The sequence below is a fragment of the Quercus robur genome, chromosome 2 (assembly GCF_932294415.1).
Source record: "Quercus robur chromosome 2, dhQueRobu3.1, whole genome shotgun sequence".
Lineage (NCBI taxonomy): Eukaryota > Viridiplantae > Streptophyta > Magnoliopsida > Fagales > Fagaceae > Quercus > Quercus robur.
In genome coordinates, this window is record NC_065535.1 from 11,934,404 (window position 1) to 11,952,526 (window position 18,123).

The 18,123-nt window shown below is 43.4% G+C and overlaps 3 protein-coding genes across 3 annotated transcripts in view; all 3 read right to left on the reverse strand.

The window, feature by feature from the left end:
- Window positions 1–18,123, reverse strand: part of LOC126712381 (ATP sulfurylase 2) — a 77,926-nt gene that overhangs the window by 54,353 nt on the left and 5,450 nt on the right. The window lies entirely within an intron of this gene.
- On the reverse strand, window positions 8,162–10,503 carry LOC126694896 (uncharacterized). The gene is made up of 3 exons (XM_050391433.1): window positions 10,350–10,503; window positions 8,832–10,119; window positions 8,162–8,348 (listed from the first exon to the last, which is right to left on the reverse strand). The coding sequence occupies exons 1-3, from the start codon at window positions 10,501–10,503 to the stop codon at window positions 8,162–8,164; spliced, it is 1,629 nt and encodes a 542-aa protein (XP_050247390.1).
- Window positions 11,589–12,560, reverse strand: LOC126694902 (uncharacterized). The gene has a single exon (XM_050391444.1). It carries the CDS (start codon window positions 12,558–12,560, stop codon window positions 11,589–11,591), a length of 972 nt encoding a protein of 323 aa, XP_050247401.1.

An 18,123-nucleotide genomic window follows, 5' to 3' on the forward strand; every position in this document is an offset into this window, starting at 1 on the left:
CCTATATGAATTTTCCCTACCTTGAAGGGACAAGAGGCGAGGATAGGTTGGGATGGGTTTTGACTACCTCGTCCTATGTTGTTTCGTCCCAAGCACACTCATTGTTTATCATCTAAGTTGGTGCAATCATGTTGCTCTTAACAGTAGATGATTGTACATGTACTAGAGCATTGGTAGCAGCAAACTACTGAATTCCAACCAAGATATCTTCCTTTCTTCAAAGGGGTCTTATTTCTGCAGCTTTTGTGTTAGACTTGCTACTTTTGATCCTTATCCCTTCCTTTGTGTGGTTCTTCTTTACTATATGTGTATTTATCCTCATATGTTTAGTTTATGGCTTGTATAAACAGATTCTCAAGTGTAGTCAAGAATTTCTTGGATCAATTTCAAATTACACTTCTCATGCCATCCACATTTTATGAAACTAGTTCCGAGAGAGTTTTCAATTCCAAACAATGGCAAGCACCCTCTGAAGCATCCAATGAATCTCTCATGTTGACTTCCAATGAGATAGACAGACAAGTTGAAATAACATAATGCTTAACTAGAGCTTCACCTTAATGGCTAGGTTTTTTTTTTTTTTTTTTTTTTTACTCAGTCCTAACTAGGGGTGTTAATTTGGATTAGCATGTCGGGTTCGTGTCATGTCGAGATAAGGGTATTCAACTAAACGCCTCAACCTGAACCCGGTCTATTTAATAATCATATCATAACTCTTCAACCATAACCTGACTTGTTAATGAAGCGAGTTGACATGACCTGACTCACTTGACACATTTAATAAATGGGTCGTGTTGGGTTAACACGGATGTGATACAACCCATTTCAACCTACTTAATATTAAATATAACATCTATATAAAAAATAAGTTTTTTACATCCCAAAAGTAATGCATATACTTCAAGTCTTCAACTCACATTCAAAACAACATAGTTCAACAAAAATATAACATCCATTTAGAAATAAGTTCTTTACACTCCAAAAGAAATGCATATACTTCAACCTAAATTCAAAATAACGTAGTTCAACAAAACAAAACTTGCCAAATGCTACGAATCAATATTGAAGAGTTGGTGCAAACAGTATACTGATAATGACTAGGTTTATAAAGTTTCAATTTCCAATTAAATCACTTGTAAGTTTTTGTAATTACTTACTTTTGTTTTTAAGTTTAAAATATAGGTTGGATATAAAAGGTATTTGACAAATCTAAAATAAAATGAATATTTATATGTTATATGAGTTAAATGGGTTATTGGCGTGTCCAACGTGTCTATTATGGGTCATGTGGGCTGACCTGCTTATGACACATTTCTTATCAAGTCGCTTTCAAGTTGACTTGTTTATGATCCAATCCTGCTAAAGTTTAACACTAACCCGCAAAAACCCATGTCATGTTCGCAGGTTGGATCAAACATTGATGCCCTTAGTCCTAACTCCTAATCACATTATTGATAAAAATTTGTAATGTTTGGATCAATAGAATATGAATGGGTGAAACTTGTGTCATTCGAACACGTGTCCAGTTTTGGACAAGTGTAACGTGTCCAATGCAAAAAGCACTGAACACAAGCCGTATTCAGTATGAATAACCTTGGTTTGCAGATATGGCCCAATTGGATGCAAGCCAGTTTGTGTTTCACACTGACATGATTTGTATTTCCATGGTGTTTAGATTTGACGAATTTGAGCTTCAAACATTCATGAATGCTCAAATTGATTCAAATACACACTCTAATGCAATTCAATTTCTCGTAATGAGTCTGCTAGCTCTATATATATATAATTGGGCTTAATTAAACAAATCAATCCGGCTCTTGAAAAAAAGATAAGCACTTGGTTTGAGCTTAAATCTTATTTAGATGTAGTACAAAGAATTCATTTTTGGGCCTATTCTAAGCAAAATATAGCATTATAGGAATTTTTTTTTTTTTTTACAGGATTTAATCCAAAACACCCAAAAAAAAAAAAAAATCAAATTGCAAAATTGTTTCAAAGAGAAAGCATAAATAAGGTAAATCACACCCAACAAGTTGAAAATTATAAAATACTCTAGGAGTATTGTTTGAGATGTTTTTTCTTCATCAATGACAATTCGATATTTCTTAAAATGCAAAAATATGATAATGGGGTTGAGTAGTGGCATAAACTGTTGTGCACTTGTGGTATCTGTTAGGGTCATATGTTCTATGTATTGGCTTATCTTTTGACAAAATGCAATTTACTTGTAATTGGGTAGATCTAAGTTAGGTTTAATGTATCAAGAAGTACATTGCTCAAACATAACAAATGGTATCATTAAAGACATGAAGATTGATCCAAGAAACAAGTGAAGAAAAGTTGATTTAGTGAAACTCAACAACAGCATCTTTCGAGGTTTAATGAAGAAGCTCAACACAAGCTTGACACATGATTTGCATGTAATTTGACTTAATTAATCAACTTGGGTAACTGAATTAATTAACCAGGGTCAATCTATAACCCAACAAGTGGTATCATAGCGAGCACACTCTAATTAGTTTTTAATCATTGTTGTGTGATCTATTGACCCCCACTGTCATAGAAACTGCTGATTGTTTTGATTTGCATCATCTTGTGTTGAATGATGATGTTGATATTTAAGATTCCAATTGTAAGCTTTATAAATTTTGTATGAAATCTCTTAAAATTTCTGCAAAATTAAAAGCTAAATTTAAAAAGGTATGAATTTCAAATAATATAATTTATTCAGCAATCTAACAACTCTGATTAGCTAAGTTTGATTATACTTTTAGCAATATATAAAAGTATATCTTATCATTCGGAAATTTTGTAAATTATCAAATAAATTTAAATTGATTAAGAATGGTTTAGAATAATATTATACTGTGATGTTATAGTTCATAATATAATATATTAAAATTGATAAGATGTTTATGGTTATTGTAAATCAAATAGAAGAATCCCAGGAAACCAAAAATCCAATAAAAATTGCATAACCAAAAAAATGGAAAAAGAAAATCCAAATCAATGTAAAATGAAGATGAGAAAAACACTATATATCAACTAAAACAAACCCAGAATTAAAACCAAATAGAAGAACCCTGTAGGGTCGCATTTCGGGGCCCAGGCCCAACAGGTATGAGGTTCTGGCCCAAAGAGCCCTAGACAATAAATTTGTAGAGAGCGGGTTACAGAACTAGGTCCTAACAAAGTGAGTGTTAGTTAACTTTGGGCCATACAACAATCAAACATAAGAAAATCTCCTTCATGTCCATTGGATATTCGGTCCGAGGCGTATGGGGTGCACCTCTGTTCCTGATCAAAGGCTATGGTCTTTCTCTCCTTCTTCTGTTCTAAGTTCTTCTTTTTTTTCCGTCCTCCTCTTCATGGGGACTCCCTTCTCTTATATAGCCTCCTTGAAGTCATCAGATCCTTACACCTGTTGATCATCTGGACCTTCACTTGAGTATCCGTCCCATCGGACATCTCCCCCATCTTTCTGTGAGTTGTAATTGCCAAGGTAACACTATTCGCCAGTCCTCTCCACATTAATACGGCTAGAAAAGCAACTGCCATGCATTTAATGTGGCAGCTGTGGTCTCTCCCTTGACATCCTATACTCTCTTCCTTCTCACAGGCTTGTGGGACTCATCCCTGCTACTAATACTCGTTGGAGTCATTCTTTATTGCTGGTAGGGTGCATGTTTGAGCCATACTTAGTACGTCCGAGGAGACATTTCTCCTCGGACCACTTTTTAAACAAGTTTGGGCCCATAAGGATTGGGCCGGGAGCCCTTTTGGCACCCACACCTTCTCTTCGGACGCAGTCGAATTCTATATGGGGCCCAAGGCCTATTGTTTGATTTGGGGACTTTACCCCTACAATAGCCCCTTAAAATTCCGGTTCTTTCCCTTTTATCCGAGGAGAAAAGGCGGGATTTTGACACTTATGGGGTCACTTATTGTGAATCCTTGTCTTACACGTGTGGGGGTACAGCCCCACGATCCTCATTACTGCTGATGGCGTTTCGTAACCCACGAGGCGCTAATTATTATGTTAGGTGGCTTTATGTCCTTCTAATCCAACGATTGGGCGCCTGATCAACGGCTGATATTTTTCCCATTTCTCTGGGCGGGAGTAAGCCCGTTCAGTTTCTCCCCCGTATATAAGATTTCTAAGGGAACTTACTCCCATTTTTTGAAAAAGCACTCAAGCGTCCTAGAGCACTCCAGCACCTTCTTTTGCAAAGCGTTCAAACTCCACAGACACTCCCTTAAGGATTCCCGGCGAGTTCTTCACAAGCTCGAGAGATGGGTAAGCCTTCTTCGCGTCGCCTAGGGTTAGTGGGATGGGTAAGCTTGAGAAACGGGTAGACTCTCTGGCCGGTATGGAAGGCTTCAGGGCCAAATACCGTATCCCGCCGGGAGTAGGTCTAGAATACTGCTCCTTGGACGAGGTTTTAACTAAGAGAAAGACGGGGCAAGTCGCCATTCAGAAGATAACCTTCATAGAGGGAGGAATGACGATCCCTATGGGGAGAATAACTAGGGATTATCTGCGTGGTCATAGGCTGGCCCCCCACTAGTGTGCTGCAAAACATGTTCCGAATCTTGGGGTGCATAGACACTCTGAACGAATAGATGAACCTCGGCCTGTCATGGCACGACGTAGTTCATCTATATGAATGTCATAGCCTCAACAAGTCGTATTACCTGAAATCCAAGTCCGACGAGGTGAGGCTGATTTCATGCCTTCCTAAGTCCAACAAAGACTTGAAGGATGACCTTTTGATCGTCTCCGGAGCATGGCACGACGGTCTTCACTGCCCAGTTAGGGCGGGAACACCAGGTGGGGCACTGTAGGATCAGACCCCTTAGAGGGGATCTTAGTCTCAAGTCTTCTTCTCCTTATTTCAGTTTTAGCTTTGATTATTTGCCTCCTCGAACTAACGTAATTCTTCCTTTCGATTTTGCAGACAAAGAACGAACAACTCCTCGGCTAAGTTTGGTCAACGTCCAGGCTCTCAACTTCCTCCTAAGGTCCGAAATTTTTGTGAGTGAGGACGGGCATTACGTGCCGCTCCTCTAATCTTGGACTATAAGCCCCTTTCGCGCGCTCTAATGGACACCGGTCAAGCCATCAAGCCCTCAATTAGCTCACATTGACGTCTCTAAACTAGGTTTTCTTGCTCGAAGAGACTTGCCTCCCGTCTAATTGCCTGCTCAGCGCGCTCTTCCCGAGGCAGTTGTCCCAGGAGAAGGAGCTGATTCCTCGCACTCATCTCTTGAGGATCAAATTGACCAATTCCGCTTCGCCGAGGAGGGAGAGGTATCGGCCAGGCCTGTAGAGCTCTCGGACTCCGACTCAGACATAGACCGTTCCTCGGCGGCTCCCACTCTTGGCTTGGTAATTGCACAAGTTGACACTAGCCAAGAGGCCGAAGAAGAAGACATGGACTTGAAGCCAAAGTCTGGTCTCAGGGGCCTCCTGTCCAATAGAAATAAGAGGCAGTCTTCTAGGGATACCCCCAAGGAGCAGGTTACATCCAAGCTTCCTCCTCCTCCTCCCCCCACAACTGACCCAGTGCTACAACCTCTTCCCAATTTGAGGCGGAAAAGACCTGTGGAAGAGCTAGAGGAGGGCGAGGTTGGCCCTGAGAAGGCCAAGCAACAGAAGAAGGGCAAAGAGCCCAAAGAAAAAAGAACAAAATCTGTCAATAGCCGAGACGAGGTGGCTATGCGGAGGGAGCAACGGACCTGGTCCCCACGCCTAGAGTTGGATGGCGCCCCAATCTCATAGGACGCGACTCTGTGGGAGTTCCAACGAGGACAGGCGTCCTATCTGGCTGAGACCCTGCAGTAGCCCCTTCTCCTGCCTCGTGACATGGAGGGGCTCCGGGCTACTCAGCAACTAGATCTCTTTATGTCGCTGAAGAGAGACATGGCCATGGTAAGCCAAGACTCTTCCTTATTCAGTTTCTTTATTCCGCACCTGTCTCTGTTATTTTCTTTTAATCAATTTTCCATTACTCCCACGCAGGTGACTTAGCAAATTTTTGTAGCTGAGGAGTGGGCCAAAAAGGCTCGCGAGGACCTGCACACTGAGATTCAGTCTCGCATAGCTGCGGAGAAGGCAACTGGCGCCCATAGGCTGGAAAAGGATCGCCTAAATAAAGAAGTAAAGGATGCGCTGAAGGCCCGCGACAGTGCCGAGGCCGAGCTTAAGACCACCACCTAGCAGGCTGAGGAAATGCGCAAATAGCTTCATATGTCCGAGGTAAACCTCGCAACCGAGAAGCAGATGGTCTCAGACCTCAAGGCCGAGCTATCAAAGGCAAAAGAAGCGGCTCGCCTGGCCAGGGAGGCGGCTGAGGCTGCGGTGGTAGCCTCCTACGAACGTGGAGTGGCGGATACCGAGGCCAGGCAGCGCCGAGGGGGTGGCTACAGTGTGTAGTGACTACATCGCTATGTCTTGGGGGGTGGCCCTAGACCGGGCGGCAGTGCCTACGGACTCCGACCTCAGGAAGATTGAGAATATCTTCTTCCCTAAAGATATTCGCGAGATTCCGGGTTCGATTCTTCCTGAGGAGCCTGTCTTTGCTAAGGTCACTACTTTGAATTCCCTCATACTTGAAACCGAAGAGGTGTAGCCCCCTGCGAAAGACAAGTCACCTGAAGACACCCTCACAATAAGGGATGTGGTTGCGCAAGCCAAGGAGGCCGTTTCTGAGCCCAAGGCAGAAAGTGATTAACCTGAGGTGGAGGTCTCAGCAAAGAGTTCTGCCCAGGATAAAGCCTAGGGCATTAGTGTAGGACTTTACTTGTAGTTGCCCCCGTTTTTTTTTTTTTTTTTGTCTTTTGTCTCCTTATTTTACCAACGTTTGTAAGAGAACGCATTTTGAAGCTTAATGAATGATATTATTTCTCTTTTGAATCTTGTCTCACTGCTTCTTTTCCTGCCTTTGTTTTGAATGAGTTTCTGTTATGCTACTAACTGCTGAAAGCCAAACGTTATTCAAAATTTAAGTAACATGGTTAAGCATGAATGAATGTTTGAGAAAAATGATAGTTAACACCTAGATAAAACTGCACTCTAGTTAATTTCCCCCAAGCCAATGGTCCGAGGAGTCAGGCAGGGCTTAGGTTCTGTTTACCTCTTAGAAGAAGTTGCATTCTAGTTAATTTCCCCCAAGCCTGTGGTCCGAGGAGCCAGGCAGGACTTAGGTTCTGTTTAACACTTAGAATAAATTGCACAATAGTTAATTTCCCCCAGTCTTGTGGTCCGTGGAGCCAGGCAGGACTTAGGTTCTGTTTAACCCTTAGAATAAGTTGTATTCTGGTTAATTTCCCCCAATCCTGTGGTCCGAGGAGCCAGGCAGGACTTAGGTTCTGTTTAACCCTTAAAATAAATTGTACTGTAGTTAATTTCCCCCAATCCTATGGTTCGTGGAGCCAGGCAGGGCTTAGGTTCTATTTAACACTTAGAAGAAGTTGTATTCTGGTTAATTTCCCCCAATCCTGTGGTCCGAGGAGCCAGGCAGGACTTAGGTTCTGTTTAAACCTTAGAATAAATTGTACGGTAGTTAATTTCCCCCAATCCTGTGATCTGTGGAGCCAGGCAGGGCTTAGGTTCTATTTAACACTTAGAAGAAGTTGTATTCTGGTTAATTTCCCCCAATCCTGTGGTCTGTGGAGCCAGGCAGGACTTAGGTTCTGTTTAACAATTAGAAGAAGTTATATTCTGGTTAATTTCCCCCAATCCTATGGTCTGAGGAGCCAGGCAGGACTTAGGTTCTGTTTAACACTTAGAAGAAGTTATATTCTGGTTAATTTCCCCCAATCCTGTGGTCCGAGAAGCCAGGCAGGACTTAAGTTCTGTTTAGCCCTTAGAATAAATTGTACGGTAGTGTAGCGCCAAGAATTGCAACTTTCATTAATAATAGTACATTTTCAGGTTATTTACATTCCAAGGGTGTGGCACTACATATTCATCCAAATCTTCTAAAAAGTAAGCCCCTATGCCGGCCACAGAGGTGATACGATATAGGCCCTCCCAATTTGGTCCGAGATTTCCCCACGCGGGATTTCTTGCAGTGCCCAGGACCTTCCTCAGTACCAGATCCCCAGGTGCCAGGGGCCTTCGCTTCACCTTGGCGTCGTAACCTTACTTGAGCTTTTGCTAGTAGTAGGCAAGTCGGACCATTGCACTCTCCCTTCTTTCTTCGATGAGGTCTAAACTCTTTTCTAGCAGTCCATTGTTGGCATTGGGGCAGAATGAGCTGGTCTTCTGTGTTGGGAAATTTATCTCTAGAGGAATAACAGCCTCAACCCCATAAGTCATCGAAAATGGTGTTTCCCTTGTGGACCTGCGTGGCGTGGTGCAATACGTCCACAAGACATGAGGCAGTTCCTCTACCCACCTTCCCTTCGCGTCATCTAACATCTTTTTCAACCCATTTACTATGGTTTTATTGATGGCTTCAGCCTACCCATTCCCCTGCGGGTAAGCCGGTGTGGAGTACCTATTGGCAATTCCTAACTCACTACAATATCTTCTGAAAGCTTTACTATCAAATTGAAGACCGTTGTCCGAGATCAGGGTGTGAGGGATTCCGAACCTGGTGACGATATTTTTCCAAACAAATTTCTTGGCGTCAATGTCTCTAATGTTTGCCAGCGGCTCAGCTTCGACCCATTTTGTGAAATAATCAGTGCCGACAAGAAGAAATCTTTTGTTCCCCACTGTTTTAGGAAATGGTCCTAGGATGTCTAAGCCCCACTGCGCGAATGGCCAAGGGCTGGACAGCAAATTAAGGGTTCCGCCTGGTTGATGTATATTCGGGATAAACCTTTGGCACTGGTCGCACTTCTTCACATATTCCTGCGCCTCTCTCTGCATGCTCGGCCACCAATAACCTTGCGTTATGGCCCTATGGGACAGGGACCTACCCCCTGTATGACTTCCACAAATTCCTTCGTGTAATTCCTCCAGGATAAGTTCAGTGGCATCTGGGTGCACGCATAGTAAGTACGGTCCTGAAAATGAGCGCTTATACAGTTTGGAGTTCTCGGACAGCCAAAATCGAGAAGTCTTTCTTCTAATCTTGTCGGCCTCGTTCTTATCTTCTGGTAAGGTGTCGTGCTTTAAGAATAGTACTAGAGGATCCATCCAGCTAGGCCCTGCCCTGATGCTGTGAACCCGTACTAAGTCGGTTCTCGCCATCGTCGGGCTGTATAGATCTTCTACGAGAATAACCCGAGGAAGTGGCTGAGCTGAGGAGGTGGCGAGCATTGCAAGAGAGTCAGCATGGGTGTTCCCACTCCTGGACACATGCGCTAGATTGAAGTGATCAAAATGCGCCCGCAAGCGCTTGACTTGGACTAGGTACTCTTGTATTCTTTCATCCCTCGCCTCCAATTCCCCATTTACTTGTCCCACGACAAGTCTTGAGTTCGAGAACATGTTTAAGGATTTTCCACCTAGTTTCTGGATCATTAACATTCCCTCCAATAATGCCTCATACTCCGCTTCGTTATTCGTGGTGGAGAAGCCTAGCCTCAACGATTTTTCGATGGTAATCCCCTCAGGGGAAACCAGGACGAGCCCCACTCCTGAGCCCCTTTGGTTGGCCGCGCCGTCAACGTGTGCTTTCCAACAAGTGGGCTCTTGCTGAGAGACTATGCCGATCAGTTTCCGGTCTGGGTTTAGTGGCTCTCCTCCTCCTTCTGGTGTAGGTTCTGTAAACTTAGCTATTAGATCCGTGAGAACCTGACCCTTCACAGCGGTATGAGGCATGTACCTAATGTCGAAGGCGCCCAAAATCGTCCCCCACTTTGCTATTCTGCTTGTGTAGTCGGCACTCCGGAGTATTGATCTCAACGGAAGTTGGGTCAGTACAACAATGGTATGTGCCTGGAAGTAATGGGGGAGCTTTCGCGTGGCTTGCACAATTGCCAGGACAGCCTTTTCAAGGGGGAGGTAACGGATCTCTGCCTCGTGCAATAATTTGCTTACGTAGTAGATGGGCCGTTGTGTGTCATTGTCTTCCCGGATCAGCACTAAACTCACTGCATGAAGGGCTACCGCAATATAGCGAATAGCACCTCGTCGGCTTCGGGACTGGACATGATCAGTGGCTAAGCCAGGTATTCATTAAGCTGCTGGAAGGCTAAGGCACACTCCTCAGTCCACTCGAAGCCTTTCCACTTGTTTAATAAGAGGAAGAAAGGTCTGCACCTGTCCGCCGAGCGGGAGATGAAACGGTTTAACGCGGCAATCATGCCAGTGAGTTTTTGGACCTCTTTGGGGTTCCGAGGAGGCTACAGGCTATGGATAGCTCTAATTTGGTCGGGGCTGACTTCAATACCTCTATGGGTCACCAGGTAACCTAAGAATTTCCCTGACCCCACCCCGAATGAACACTTGGACGCATTTAGGCGCAGCCTGTACTTTCTCAGAATTCCAAAAACATCGCCGAGGTCCCTGACATGGTTGGGCACTAACTTGCTCTTCACCACCATGTCGTCTATATAGACTTCGATGCTCTTACCCATCTGTAGTTCAAACATCCTAGTCATCGTCCTCTGGTAGGTCGACCCGACATTCTTCAAGCCAAAGAGCATTACCTTGTAATGGAAGTTTCCGACGGGAGTGACAAAAGCCGTTTTTTCTTGGTCCTCGACAGCCAGGGGTATCTGATGGTAGCCTTAGAAGGCGTCCAAAAAGCTCATTCGAGAGTGTCCCACAGTCGAATCCACCAAGCGGTTTATCCGCGGCATAGGGAAAGGGTCCTTCGGGCAGGCCTTGTTTAGGTCTGTGAAGTCCACGTAGACCCGCCATTTCCCACTCTTCTTCTTCACCACGACTGTGTTGGCCAGCCATTCGGGGTAGAATACCTCCTTGATAGCCCCTACTTTCTTCAATTTTATAATCTCCTCTCTCACAGCCTCTACATGCTCTTTTGACGGTCGCCGAGGAGGCTACTTCTTAGGTGTTATGGCCGGGCTAATATCGGGCAGGCCTTGTTTAGGTCTGTGAAGTCCACGTAGACCCGCCATTTCCCACTCTTCTTCTTCACCACGACTGTGTTGGCCAGCCATTCGGGGTAGAATACCTCCTTGATAGCCCCTACTTTCTTCAATTTTATAATCTCCTCTCTCACAGCCTCTACATGCTCTTTTGACGGTCGCCGAGGAGGCTACTTCTTAGGTGTTATGGCCGGGCTAATATTAAGGTGGTGACAAATGAAATCTGGATCGACCCCCGAGGCCTCATAGGCGTCCCATGCAAACACATCCACATTCTGTCTGAGGAAGTTAATTAGTGTTTCCTTCTCTTGGGGCAATAGTTCTGAGCCGATCTGAAAAAATCTTTCCAGGTCAGAGCCAACAAGAACTTTCTCCAAATCCTCACAACTCGCTTCCTCGGTAGGTCCCTCACTACTCGAGGCCAGGGCCAAGGTCATTAATTGCTATAAGTCATTCTCGGCTAAGGTGGAGGGCTCATTACTCGGTCGTCGCGAGATTGCTGACACCATGCATTACCGATCCATGGCCTGGTTCCCTATTACTTCTTTCACTCGACCTTCCGATGGATACTTCACCCTTTAGTGTAAGGTTGATGACACAGCCCCTAGGGCATGAAGCCACGGTCTGGCTACGATGGCGGTGTAGGGGGAGTATGCGTCTACCATTATGAAGTCCACCTCCACCACGTCCGAGTCTGTTTGTATAGGCAGCCTAATCATGCCTTTCAGAGTGACGGTTTTTCCCTCAAAACTCACTAAAGAGGAATCGTATGCTGTCAGGTCCTCCGGTTTCAGCTTCAACCCCTTGTACAAGTTGGGATACATCACTTCCACGGCGCAGCCCTGATCGACTAACACCCTCTTCACGTCGTATCCACTGATCCTGAGCGTGACAACTAGGGCATCATCATGGGGTTGGAAGGTTCCCAGTTTGTCCTCATTCGAGAATTCGATTAGGGGCGTGGCCATCCCTCTAGCCCTCTTGGACTCCCTATCGTCAGCTTCAGAAGGGAGCTTGCCCACCGACATTACTCTAAAAGGATGGGAGCCGGTCCGTCCTGATGCGGCGAGAATAACATTTATCGTGCCAATGGGTGGTCTCAATGTGCTTTGCCTTGTTTCGACATTCGACTGCTCCTGCCATCCGACAGGGTGATGCTGCAGATGTTGCAGCTTCCCCTCTCGGACCAAACGGTCTAGGTGGTTTTTCAGATTTCTGCAATCATCGGTGGTGTGGCCCGACTCTTGGTGATACGCGCAATATAAATTCTGGTTACGTTTCGCGGGATCACCTGCCATCCTGCTTGGCCATTGAAAGAACAGTTTGTTCTTCACTTTCTCTAGGATCTTATGTAATGGTTCTCGGAACACAGCATGGACTGCCTGTGCCCCTGTGGATCCAGACTGCTCCGAGTAATCCCTTCTCAGTCGATTGCTGCTGTTAAAGCGGTTCGACCTGAAGTCCCTCCTCTCCTGAGGGACAACCTTCGCTTTACCCTTTCCCGTCCATTGGTCTTCTTCGACTCTCTTGTACTTGTCGATTCTATCCATGAGTTGGCGCACGCTAGTGACCGGTTTCCCTGTTAGGGACTTCCTTAAACCATGCTCTGTCGACAGGCCCCTCTTGAATGTGCTAATGGCGACGTCATCGTAATTTCCCTCTATCTCATTATACATTTCCCAATATCTGTCTAAGTAGGCCTTCAGTGTCTCTCCTTCTCGCATGGACAAGGACAGGAGGGAATCTAAGGGCCGAGGGACTCTGCTGCTGGTTATGAAGCGGGAACCAAAAGCCTGTGTCAGCTGCTTAAAAGAGTTTATGGAGTTTGGCTTGAGGCCATCAAACCATCTCATCGCCATGGGTCCTAAGCTGGACGGAAACACTTTGCGCATCAACGCCTCGTCCCTGGAATGGACAGCCATCTTCTGGTTAAACTGGCTTACGTGCTTTACTGGGTTTGTCTGACCATTATATATGGCAAAGGTGGGTTGGTGGAACCACCGAGGAAGCTCAGCCCCCTCTATCCTACGCGTGAAAGGCGACTGGGAGATGCGGTCCAGGGCCTTACTCATGGCATCGTTTGCCAGGCCTTGGTAAGATAGGCTTTTGTGGCCGCGTTTGCGAGGTTGCTCTTCCTCATAGGAAAAGGTTTCACTTGGAGGGTTTCTTGATCTCCGCCTGTTCTCATTGTCCTCCTCATCGCTAGTGTCCGAACCGGGTGAAGGACGCTTTCGCTACGCTCGGCGTAACTTCTTCTTCAAGTCGTCGATTTCTTGCTGTAGAGCCCTATGATCGTTTCGCTTATGGGATGCGTGACCTTTCCCTTTTGAGCGACTTCTGCTCGTGTGGGAGGTGTTTACACTACCCTCTCGCTGCTTGTCTTGATCTCTCTCCCGTTCGAGGTTCAAAAAGTTGTCTTACCGTTAGGAGTCTGTGTGTCCGGTTTGGTGCGGACCTGATCCTTCCATTTCTAACGGTTTCACTTGTCGAGGCACGAGTTCTTCCCACAGACGGCGCCAATTGTAGGGTCGCGTTTCGAGGCCCAGGCCCAACAGGTATGGGGTTCTGGCCCAAAGAGCCCTAGACAATGAATTTGTAGAAAGCGGGTTACAGAACTAGGCCTTAACAACAATAAGTGTTAGTTAACTTTGGGCCATATAACAATCGAACATAAGAAAATCTCCTTCATGTCCATTGGATATTCGGTCCGATGAGGCGTATGGGGTGCACCTCTGTTCCTGATCAAAGGCTATGATCTTTCTCTCCTTCTTCTGTTCTAAGTTCTTCTTTTTTTTTCGTCCTCCTCTTCATGGGGACTTCCTTCTCTTATATAGCCCCCTTGAAGTCATCAGATCCTTACACCTGTTGATCATCTGGACCTTCACTTGAGTGCCCGTCCCATCGGACATCTCCCCCATCTTTCTGTGAGTTGTAGTTGCCAAGGTAACACTGTTCGCCAGTCCTCTCCACATTAATGCGGCCAGAAAAGCAACTGACATGCATTTAATGTGGCAGCTGTGGTCTCTCCCTTGACATCCTATACTCTCTTCCCTCTCACAGGCTTGTGGGACTCATCCCTGCTACTAATACTCGTTAGAGTCATTCTTTATTGCTGGTAGGGTGCATGTTTGAGCCATACTTAGTACGTCCGAGGAGACATTTCTCCTCGGACCGCTTTTTAAACAAGTCCGGGCCCATAAGGATTGGGCCGGGAGCCCTTTTGGCGCCCACACCTTCTCCTCGGACGCAGTCAAATTCTATATGGGGCCCAAGGCCCATTGTTTGATCTGAGGATTTTATGAAGCAGGACAACCATAACAAAATTGAAAGAACAGAAAAAATAAAAGATATGACCTAGGAGTCAGCACCTAGGCCTTATTTGGAGTCAGCACCAAGCGGGGAAACCACTAGGAGTCAGCACCTAGGGTAGACCTGGAGTCAGCACCAGACCAAAGAAAGACCAAACGGCCATTGTTTTCATTCATCAAAATATCAACTATCTCCTCAAAAAGTACAATAGATTGCTTATAAAGGATTACTAAACCCTAGTTCTAATTGGCTAGGAAACCCTAATTGCCTTATTACAAAAATACCCTTACTTCTAAATTAAAATACTAATAACCCAATAAACTAGTAGGACCTAAGACATAAAAATATAATTGACTTGCAAACATAAATAATATTAAATAATAATTTTCTTGCATCTCCCGCATCATTCTCCTCTAGTTGGAGAAAACTCAACCTCGAGTTTTAAAGCATTGAAGGAATAGGATGCTGACAAATAACACTTGCTTCAAGTCTGAAATCACCTTAGGGAGCACAGGGAAAAGAAAAACCTTGAATTCCACCACATCAAACTCATTTGGAATAACAAAATCAATGTGTAGAATCAGTATAATCTCTTCTTGAACCTTATGAACTATAGGAAACACTGTGGTTTTAACCTCTTCAACTTCACCAAGATGTAGATTTTCAAGGACTATGGAGGGTTGATCAGAAGCACGTTCAACAACTTCAACTTTCACATCATGTGCATCCTCAAACATAATACTCTCTTTAGGTGCCATCTTTTCACCTTGCTGTTCTTCAATAGACTCATTTCCTTGCACACTTGTTAAAGCAACACTTGTCAAGGCATGTACGTCTATGTCAACATTAGGCTTTGGTGTTGCTGGAGGATTCTCCACGACCAAGATATCACCATCAATGTTATCTTCTATGGGAGTAGCAATAAGTTCATTATGATCAATTATCCTTGGTTTCCCAATTGAATCGGGTTGAGTCTTCATTTGCTTCATCTGAGCAGTCCTGTCTTGAATCTCTTTCATGAGCTTTACAGTTAATTCCGTTACTTTCCTGGTAGATAATTCCTTGGTAGATTGTTCAAAAGTGCACTGAGGACATGATATGGGATGAGGATGAGGATTCATTGCATTTGCTTCAACTTGAAAAGTACCACACTGAGATTGGGGTAAATACTTAGCTCGATAGTATGGTGACAAATACTCATCACAAAACTTTTCTTTCATATCTTCCCACACAGTAATGGCAGGTTCATAATCCATATAGCGGAAACGTTCAAGATTCTCCCAAAACCTCTGTGCTTTACCTATTAACTTTGACTTGGCATACCTAACCTTTATGTTATCTACAAAATTTGCCTGCTCAAAGAATTGCTCCATCCCATTCATCCAGTTGACAAAATCTCGTGGATAAGCTTCATAACCATCAAAATAAGGTGCTTCTAATATTTCCATGATTCTCTAAAATAGTGCGTCAAAAAATAGTTTGGAGCTGGAACAAGAACCTGGGCTGTTGTGATGTTCTCTGGACAGGTAGTGCTAGAACTGGACTTGGACTGGTCTGTCACGGGCCTGGACTCTACTTGGTCTTTTTCTTTTTCTTTTTTTTAATGAAAAATAATAAAATACAGTACACGAAGGACTTAAAACTTAGAAGAAGTTACAGACTGAGACTGAACTAAAGAAACTAAAGAAACAAACAACGGACGCAAAACCGAGAAAGAAAAAATATATATATATATATATATATATTTTCTCTGCGATGAGAGTCTTCTACCGGCGTAGGGGACTGACGCTGGTGGTGGCGCGAAGGAGGCGCAGACAACGGCGGGTGGCTGCTTGTCTCGGATCTCGGCAATGGCTGTGGCTCGTCAATCTCAGTAGCGGCAATTGATCATCAATCTTAGCAACGATGGGTCGACAATGGGTTTCGGCGGTTGGGTCTTCCGACGGTGAGTGTTGATTTGTGGGTTCTGGTGGCTGGTGGCTGATGGGTCTTACATGGGTTACTTTTTTTTTTTGGTTGTCTGTGGGTTGTGGTGGCTGGCTTTTCTGGTAGTGGAAAATATAAGGTGAAATTTTTTTTTTTTTTTTTTTTTTGTCTGGTTCTGGATTGACTTGCGATGATGCTTCAAACGGATCGGTGTTTGCTCTGATACCAAAACTGACGCAGGACAACCAGAACAAAATTGAAAGAACAGAAAAATAAAAGATATGACCTAGGAGTCAGCACCTAGGCCTTGCTTGGAGTCAGCACCAAGCGGGGAAACCACTAGGAGTCAGTACCTAGGGTAGACCTGGAGTCAGCACTAGACCAAAGAAAGACCAAACGGCCATTGTTTTCATTCATCAAAATATCAACTATCTCCTCAAGGAGTGCAATAGATTGCTTATAAAGGATTACTAAACCCTAGTTCTAATTGGCTAGGAAACCCTAATTGCCTTATTGCAAAAATACCCTTACTTCTAAATTAAAATACTAATAACCCAATAAACTAATAGGACCTAAGACATAAAAATATAATTGACTTGCAAACATAAATAATATTAAATAATAATTTTCTTGCATCTCCCGCATCACTTTACCCCTACAAACCCCAAGAAACCAAAAATCCAATAAAAATTGCATACAAAAAAAAAAAAGGGAAAAAGAAAATCTAATAACAAAAATTTCATAATTCTTCTTTGCCACAAATTTGACAACAAAGGAAGAAGAAGAAAACGTGGAAATCTTCAAAGAAAAAAATAACAAAAACAAAAAAAAAAAACTTAAATCTAGAGCAACCCACAACCACAAACCAACAAAATTCCATGAAAATAAAAACAAAAAAACTTAAATCCAGAGCGACCCACAACCACAAACTAACAACATTCCATAAACAATTGAAGCAGATAGAGAGAGAGAGAGAGAGAGAGCAATATATAGAAATTAAGGAGAGTAAAAAACATGTTTTATTACCTCAAAATAGAATATGATGGGCTGGATTGAGCAAATACTCACCCACTAGAGAATGTTGGATTGAATCATAGCTACTGCTGTTTGAGGTGATGACAGACTTCACTCTAGCTCCACGAGAAGTCTAGTACCCTTGAACTAGCTGCAAGAGGAAATTCCCACGTTCTACTCATTGGGGTTCAAACATGGGACCTTAAGCAGCGTTGCACTCTTGCGTTCGCGTCAAGACCACTAGACCACCTTTCTTGGTGGTGTGTGTGTGTATATATATCAGTTTTTATAAAATCCCACTTATTTGTTTGGAAATAGTTATTTAGTTTTTCCTGAATTTTTTTTGTTAAAAGTATGTTAAAGTATACTTATATTTTGAAAAAGTAAGAAAAAATGAAATTTTAAAAAGTTGTATATAAAAGTTAAAGGGTCCAGTTAATGGATGTTCTTAGAACATTTGTTAATTGACCATTTTAATTTTTAGAAAAGTCTTGATACAACTTTCATGGAAAATATAAAAAGTTGCCAGAAATCAATTACTTTTTTTCCTTTCCCATCAAATTTTCTTAAATTAGTTTTTAAAATTAATACTCTTAAGGCATCCATTAACTTTTTTTCAAAATTAAAAAAATAAAAATAAAAAGTCAGATTATAATATGTGTCAAACAGGCGCCCTATGATTGGACTCTAAAGCTTATAATATGTGCCAAACACGCACCAGATGTCTCTACATTATAGTGTTCAATTGTTCATGTACAAATTATACATGGGAAAATGAAAATTTATTTTCTTAGTGCTAAAATGAGGTTAATATTTGGTTCAAACAAAATTCCGTTTTTTCTAATGTAAAAAGGTTAGTGAATT